We start from the raw sequence: 8,767 nt of genomic DNA, 5'->3' as shown, positions 1-8,767 counted from the left end.
GACTTATCACATTTGGGTGAAAAACAAATATCTCTCTTTATTTTTTTTACATGAAACAATATGTAAATAAAATAATAATAATATCAATGAACAGATAGATACAAATAAACACATTTAACTTATAATAATTGAAACCAAAACCCACATTAAAAAATAGATTAAAAAAACAACAGCAAAAAAACAAACATGCAGCATGATCTACTCCAATTTAATTGCAGCAGTACATTCTATACAGTATGTGTGCCTTTGTTCAAACTCAATCCACAATACCAATGTATTTCAAATAGTCTCCCCACTTTGCCAAATACATTTTATAAAGCCTTGATCCTGAAAACAACAACAACACAAAAGTTGCAACATGGCTGATGTCGCGCACCTCAGATATTTACTCGCCAAACAGAGAATCTGCCATCATTTAGCACCTGCTAAATGCTAATTTCGTACCCCAGCTACTGGTAATCTGTAAACTTGCTTTATTTTAGTTAGCCCCCAATTGTGCAGCAGCTAGAGGAGTACTTGCTCTTCACCTTCACTTCATCTGAACACATACTACGCCTACATAAAGGCATATTTGCATGTGCATACACTACCAGTCAAAAGTTTGGACACACCTTCTCATTCAAAGGTTTTTATTTATTTTAATTATTTTTGACATTGTAGATTAATTCTGAAGACATCACAACTATGAAATAATCTGGTTTTGCCATAATCTGGATTACAACAGTAGTCAAATAGGGCTATCCATTGTGTACTAACCCTACCTCTGAACAACTCAACTGATGGTCTTAAATACATTAAGAAGGCAAGTCATTCTACAAAGGAACTCTTGACAAGGCTCATGTTAATTAGAAACCATTCCAGGAGACCACTTCATGAAGCAGACTGAGAGAATACCAAGAGTGTACAAAGCTGTCATGAAGGCAAAAGGGGGCTACTTTACAGAATCTAAAATATAAAACATATTCTGCTTTGTTTAACACTTTTTAGTTAATTAAATAATTCCATATATGTTCTTTCATAGTTTAGATGTCTTCAGTATTAATCTACAATGTTGAAAATAATTAAAATAAATACAAACCCTTGAAAGAGAAGGTTTTTCCAAACTTTTGATTGGTAGTGTACATCATACAGCACTAAATAAAACTTAATCAGTAGTGCTTTATTTCAGTGATAAAATGTCAAACACACGTTAACCCTGTGACAGGCATTAAGATTCTGATCTCTAAAGACAATTCAGCCTTTTATCCTCTTAGACAGATCAACACACTTACCAGCAAGTATATCACATATTAAGAAATGTGTAAATACACACAAAACATACATGCACACACCCAGTCATAACACACACTCTCACTCATTTTGCTTCTCTGTGTTGTAAAAATCTAAATCAGACACACCTTGTCGATCTGTAGCAGTGTACTGAATAACTGCGGACAGACGTAGCTTTAAATAGTTTAGTGAACTTTCATTTTACCCCACCATGACCGCGGTTCAGTTTAAACCACTCTGCGTTTCAGATTTTTGACAGGAAGGCCTCTCTGCGTTGGACTGCAATGCTGAAACAGAATAGCAGGAAGCGTGCTGATGTAAGAGTTACAGTATGAGGGAAATGCAACATATTTAAGGCACATTACAAGAGAGGAAGGAGTTGACGTCATACTTAAAACACAGATTCTTTCAGGTGTTCCCGGCTGAATCACTTGGACAGGAGATTTACAGGCAGCAGTTTATTTTTTTATGGTTATTGAAAGCACAGAGGAGGGAAGGGACGAGTGAGCCACATCCCATGTACGTCAAAACACCAACCAGTCTCTCAGGATCATAAAAATGGACTCTGGATTATCAAGCACACTTTAGATTTATTCTGCAGGCATGTGAGGCTTTGTTCGCTCTAACCTGGTATTTGTTGTTTAGGAGTTTCAGAAGGGTGAAAATGGTTTGGCTCAGTTGGTAGAGTTGGCGCCCAATGTATAGAGGCTAGCCCTCATCTCACTGGTTGCAGGATTCATGGTCCTGATAGTATTCACCGTGGGTCATCCTCCACTCTCTCCCCACTTTTCCTGTCTCTCTCTCAGCTGTCCTATCCAATTAAATCCAAAAGCCCACAAACAATCATCTACACAAGCGGTCTGCCTGTTAGCCTCAGCTCTGTGCAGATACGTGTAACTGTAGGTAAACAACAACAAATGTACTAACTGGGTTGTTAAAGCACTGAGCTGGGGATTCCCATGTGTGGTATAAATAAATTGTTGCCGGGTCTTTCTAGTTCAACTTCAAATTTGAAGTGTTTTTCAAATAAACAGGCTCGTTACCATTGGCATCTCTGTCACCCGTCCTCCAGAGATTAGAAAAATTCTGCTCTTTGATTGTGATGAATGCAACAAACCGGCAAGCTGCAGCTTGGAGATGGTTTACAATGGGATATTTTAGTGTTATTAAGTTCAATTTATTGTATTTTCCTCCTTCAAGAAGCAGGCTGAAATGTAGGTCACTATAAATGCACTTTCCACACAACAACACGCAAGGTTATGAAATCAATTTTATGCATCTCCAAGCTGCTGTCTTACCACCAAAAGTAAATGGGTCAAATGGGCAAGTAAAGGGCATTGAGCTTGACATAACTAACATGAGTTAATATTTAATGATGGGAAGTTATCAAACTCATGTATGAAACTTAACGTGTGTTTCTGTGACAGCTCATCAAAGTTTGAGGTCTTGTCATTAAAGAAGTTCCTTTTTTGTCCTAAATCAAAACTGGGTGCTGTTAGCCTGGCAGTGTTGGTGTGCCCCATGTACAGAGGCTGCGGTCCTTGTCGCAGTTATCGCTGTTTCGACTCCTGGCCTCAGCCTTTTGTTGCACATCTTCCCCCACTCTCTTCTCTTCACATTTCCTGTTTCTCTTCAACTGTCCTATGTAATTAAGGCAGAAAAAAAGAAGTCAAAACTGCCTCTAACTTCACATGTGATTAAAATCCACTTCTGAAAACATGTAAATGACTATAACCTGGCTTTATAATAGCACCACCTACTGTTAAAAGCAAGTAAGCCTTGTGTAACATGTTTCATTATGTTATAGAATTTGCACCATTTGCTCTCACTCCATGTGGAGTCCTAAATACATGACAGTCCGGAGACGTTTTGACTGAAGAGATAAAAATGCAGCACAATCTGAGCTGCTCCACTCTTTGACTCACACCGAACCCAGACTAGCTCTGCATCCTGACATGCACCAAGCCCTGACTTTAATAATAATAATAATAATTCATAGGATTTATATAGTGCTTTTCTTAATACTCAAAGTCGCTTTACAAAAAATGCAAGTAAAAATAAAACAGGTAGATAAAATAAAACAGAATAAGTACAGAGGTGGGGCGGGGGTAGAGATCATGTGTTATATGCTTTTTTGAAGAGGTAGGTCTTAAGGTGGTTTTTGAATGATTTGAGTGAGTCAGAGTTACGGATTTGTGAAGGGAGAGAGTTCCAGAGAGCCGGGGCAGCGATGGCATTCTATGCAATCAATCCCTACAAATCCTTTCAGTCAGAAGAGTTGTGTTGTTGAAAGCTGTGCTGAGGAGAGCTATGAAATGTGATGAAAATTGCTCAATCATTTTGGTGATTCATGGTACAGAAATGTTCGACGCTTGCTGGATGCAGAATCCTACATGTTCTGATTTCAGATTTTTTTCTTTTAAACATGAACATTTTTCACGTTTCGAACCGCGTGTTTCACAGAAAAAGCAGTTTGAAGATTTCACTTTCATCTCTTGAAAACTGATTTTGGAGACTAAACAAATACAGTTCAAGGTTCTTTACTGAGACATGTATTTGCAGCAAGTGCAGTGAAATCAGTGTGCCTACATCCACCAGCTGCAGTAACAAGAAGAACAGAACACAAAGACAAAGTCAGATAAAATAAAAGAACACAGGAACAAACAAAGACGGATCAATAATCAGATGAATAATGAGTCGATCATATTATTGAGGGTAATTGTGAGTAGAACATACACTGAATACTAGATTAGAATAAATGTTAAATTTATGGTGTACTCCTCTCTTAGCTGTGTATTTTTTGTAAGCTTTTGGTCCAGCTCTCTTTGACATTTCCCTTTTCTGGACTCTTTTTTCCCCGTTTTTCAGCGCCTCATTTCTCACATAAAAGACCCTGCACATGGCCTTCAATCATTCCCTCTGAAGTGCACAGTGTGGGTTAATATTAACTTGACCCGCTCTCTGAACCCTCTGACCAATCCCTGATTACTTCATGTAAAGAGAAACTTGTGTGAACAGTGACAAACGACTGAGCGGTCTAAAGCTTATTTCCTGGCATTCATCTTTAAATAGAGCAGATTGAGCCCTGTAGTTTGACAGATGACCCCTGCTGGATACAGAGCGGACTTCAGTGAGAGCTCAGAGCATCTCTCATCAAACCCAGAGAGAAACAACCTCAAAGAGACTTGCATGCCCTCGTTTAGTCAGACAGATGAGTACTGTTTGCATAAAGCATGCTGATGAGATGAAACCAGGTACATGTAATGGCTCTCTATCATCTTTATGCAACACAAAGTAGTTGTGTGTATGACCTTAGACAAATAGGATACCAGGCTCTTTTAGAAAATGCAGTTTTTATCTTATATAATGTGCTTTGTTTTTTAGAAACTCAGTACTGGTGAACTTTAAAGGGTTTGTATGTTTTTGAATGATACTTTTCTTTAAAATGTCTCTTCTGTAAAGTCCTCTGTGTTGGACTGAGAGACCAAATGTTATCACCCTCTATAAAATAATATAATTCAGCCACAACAACATTAAAAATAGGTTCCATTTTTAAGTCAAGCTTCTGTTTTTGTGCTGCTGTTATACTGATGGGATAATGTTCAAAACATGCTGTGAGTGCACAAGGTCAGTCTTTCTGAATTCTGCTGCAGACAACTTTTATTTTGAAGGACCCAAAGTTTGGCTCACAGGAGTCACGGAGTCACATATGCACACCTTACTGTTCAGAGTGAAGCAGCTGGTTGCAGAAGAAGTCCCTGTATTACAACGGTATTTCAGAAAACACTACAACATTAACCAAACCAGAAGAAGTAGGTACCCTCGGGGGGACATGACTCATCCCTGATTTGCCTGGTCTATCCTTTGACCCGGAAGGACATGGATTACATGTTTTCCAAATATGAGTGCCGCCAGCGACAACGCATATGCTGCTATTACAGTATTTCTCACTTGCTAAAACACATTTCTTGACTAAGATTTGGAAAACATGTAAACCATGTCCTTCCTTTTTCTGATTTGCTGTAGTGTTTTCTGATTTGCCGTTGTGATTTGAACTTCAGGGCCACCGTACCATCCTTATACACCTTTATAAAGCATGATATAACTCATTAAAACTAAACTCAGAGAAAATAATACTCATACATAAATCAGCAGGATAAGAACTAACTGTCGGGGCAACAAAATGTGTTTAAGATAAATTTATTTAACATGTATTTTGTTTTTAAAGTCTAACCCATGTCCCATCTGTTTACATGGATGAGGCTGTTTTTTTGCCCCATACTGCAGCAAGTCACTAGGGGGAGCTCTAATTGTTTTGGCTTCACTGTTTGGTAGCTTCCATGTCATCCATCTTTTCACACAATCCATGGTTTGCCCCTGTCTCCATTCTGCTTGCATATTTCATGCACAGACATTGACTGACATCAGTTTTTGCCATCTGACTCTCAGCAAGAACACAAACATGGCAAGCCAAGGCAAGGCAAGTTTATTTATAAAGCACCATTCATACAAAGAGAAAATCAAAGTGCTTTACAGAGTTAAAAACAAAAAACAGAACAGTAACAATCAACAAAAAATCTGTCTCTCTGTACTTGTGTAACTTAACGTACATAGTAAATAGTGTTGGGTCTTATTTGGAGGGATTATTATAAATAATCAGCCCCCTTCACTGCTCTGAAGTGCATATTCAGCGCAACATGCATATTTCAGGAAATGTCTGACTGTCATTATCATTATTAAGTTTTGCTCAGCACATGCAGAAAAATGTCATCTTTAAAGTACTTTTTTTTCAGATGATCATTAAATGAAGCATGTTGATTTTTCTCTGTTCCTCTGGTGTGTACAGGATCATAACCCTCAGTCTCTCCTCACAGATCTGTCGTCTTCAGAGGCACCTGTCTGCCGGCGAGCACCAGCAGGACCTGTTCCAGGACCATCCAGCCATGTTTGTGTCCCAGCATTCCCAGCCACCTACTCAGAGTCTGATGGAGCTGATCCAGCTGTGCGGAGGGAAAGTCTGCAAAACTGTGCGTCAGGCGGGACTCTGCATCGGGAAGTACAGCGGCAGGAGACCAGAGGGGAGCAGGATGCTGTCTGAGCAGTGGGTGCTGGGTAAGAGAGTTCCTGCTTCCCTCTCTGTGTTTAATGCCTCATTATTTTATTGGGTCTCTGACAACATTTTCTCTTCTTCTTTTTTCAGACAGCATCACACATCTGAAGCGGCTTTTGTACGATGACTATGACTTGGAGCGAGGCGGAGGGAGAAGCTGAATGTTTAGCTGTTTTATGGTGGACAGTCACATAACCTCTGTTTCTACCTTCAGTGCTCCTCTTGTGTCGGTTTCTCCTTCTGCTTTGCAAATGTGTCCATTTGTGTGAGAGGCTTTACATAAATCCCCTCACATATAACCCTGTCAGAGACTTTATTGCCTGGTTACCATGGGAACGGGATTTCTGAGGACTACCAACCATTCAGCGACGGCTGAATAGTTACTGTGAATAACTTACTGTGAAGTATGGAAAACTGTTTTTATATAGCATCGTATGTTATTCAATACTGCATAACAGTGTTTTTTCTTTCGACAAGACATGCAATAATTTATTTTTATAGCAATATGAATTTTATGGACACACACTGGGCCAGTTTAACACTCCAGTTGAGATAGCACACTGTTCCCCTATAGAAATGTTCTGTATTTTTAAATATATACTTGTGTAAAATGCTGATTTTTATCAGTGTTTTTGAATAAAAACTTTTAAATTTCTTGAAATAATTCTGATTTTTTTACTCTAATTTAATTTTATAATAATAAGAAGAAACTTAGACATCTGAATGCAGAACAAATTCAAGAATTAGGAGTGGAGAAATACCTTCTTATATAAAAATGTTTTTAGTGAGGATTTAAAAGCAGTTAAAGTTGTGGACTGTCTAATTGTCAGTAGCAGGGAGTTCCACAAACTTGGAGCTCTGATAGAAAAGGCCCGGTCACCTTTTGTTTTAAGGCGGGATCTTGGCACAACCAGCAGAGATGTACCCACACACCTTTTTTTTAATGAGCAGTCTTCATTTGAAATGTTTTAATAATCATGTTATGGTTTGCTCTCCACGGCCCGAGACTGGGAGATGACAGTTGACCTGGAGATGCAGCTGAAAATTCCATAACACATCACCCAGTCCAGATTGAGACCTGACATCATCTTGGTCTCGGAGGCCACAAGGCAACTGATCCTGCTGGAGCTAACAGTGCCCTGGGAGGAAAGGATGGAGGAGGCTCATGAGAGGAAGAGGGAGAAGTACCAGGAGCTGTCGGAGGAATAGGTGGAAGACCAGGTTCATGCCGGTAGAAGTGGGCACTCAGGGATTTGCCAGTCAATCCCTGAGCAAGGCCTACAGCACATTGGGCATTACAGGAGCCAACCGGAGAAGAGCCATCAACAACACCGTGGAGGCAGCAGAAAAAGCATCCAGATGGTTAAAGAGGGGAAAGCAGTGTGGGGGCAGTAGAACACCACTTGGACACAGGCCGGGGGTCTGATCAGCCTTGGTCAGGTCGCCTAGAGGAGGGTGTCGGTTGCAAGACTCGAAACACCCAGTGATTCCAGAAAACAACACTGATGATGTGTCCAAGGTTGTGCATCAGATGTTTCTTAAACTTATAGTTAATAATAACTTGGTTTAAAATAAGAGCAAAAGAAAATCGTCTGATGGATCAGTTGGTTCAAGTATGAGTGCACACTCAGTTTTGTCAGTTTGCTATAGACAACAAATAAACAAGCAGTCGTATCAGCTTGTGCTTACAATCGTCCGTCTGTTCAAGTATTAAAGTATCAAAAGTAATAAGACTATTACGACCTGGAAAATTTTAAACTCACCAGAATTTACTTGGGAATTTGATGTTTAATAGAAATCACTGTTAGTACCTTTAGTGGATTACTTTGTGCAAGATGTGTAATCTGATAGTTTAAAGAGAAAGAAGGAAAAGCAATATTTTGCAGACAAAATGTTCTTAAGCTTTTGCCTCTTTGTCTTTGCACACACAAACACATTTTTTTCCCATAGTTATAGCTTCTGAAAAATGTGAGATATAGCCCATTTAACAAAACACATACTACACTTCTTCATCCAGTGTAAGATTTTGCATCATTGGGTAAAACCTATTTGGAACCAAAACTGTATCAATATTTTTTTTTTATCTTGATAAGTATGTTGAGCTGCAACTTCTTATAACCCCTGTCTTCAGTGCAAGCATTTCTAAATCATATTTCACCAACATGTTTCAAAACATTTGGGACGGGGACAACAAAACACTGAAAAAGCTGTGTGATGCCAAAACAACCACCTGGAGAAACATCTTCTAACAAATTACATTCATTTGCAACAGGTTGGTAATGTGACAGGGTATAAAAGTGCACTCCAGAGAGGCAGAGTCTCTCAGAAGTGAGGATGGGAAGAGGCTAATCACTCTGTGAGAGACTGGGTGAGGAAATAGTTCAGCAA

At 39.2% G+C, this 8,767-nt stretch overlaps 1 protein-coding gene across 3 annotated transcripts in view; it reads left to right on the top strand.

Annotated features, from left to right (window-relative positions):
- Positions 1-7,040, top strand: part of mcph1 (microcephalin 1) — a 41,991-nt gene extending 34,951 nt beyond the window's left edge. For all 3 annotated transcript variants that reach the window (XM_034681679.1, XM_034681677.1, XM_034681678.1), the window contains 2 exons: positions 6,144-6,381; positions 6,470-7,040. In XM_034681679.1, the coding sequence (XP_034537570.1) occupies positions 6,144-6,381; positions 6,470-6,540 (309 nt within the window). In that variant the 3' untranslated portion in view covers positions 6,541-7,040. The remainder of the gene's footprint in view (positions 1-6,143; positions 6,382-6,469) is intronic.
- The last annotated feature ends 1,727 nt before the right edge of the window (positions 7,041-8,767 follow it).

The sequence above is a fragment of the Notolabrus celidotus genome, chromosome 4 (genome assembly GCF_009762535.1).
Source record: "Notolabrus celidotus isolate fNotCel1 chromosome 4, fNotCel1.pri, whole genome shotgun sequence".
NCBI lineage: Eukaryota > Metazoa > Chordata > Actinopteri > Labriformes > Labridae > Notolabrus > Notolabrus celidotus.
This window is presented reverse-complemented; position numbering and strand designations above follow the sequence as displayed.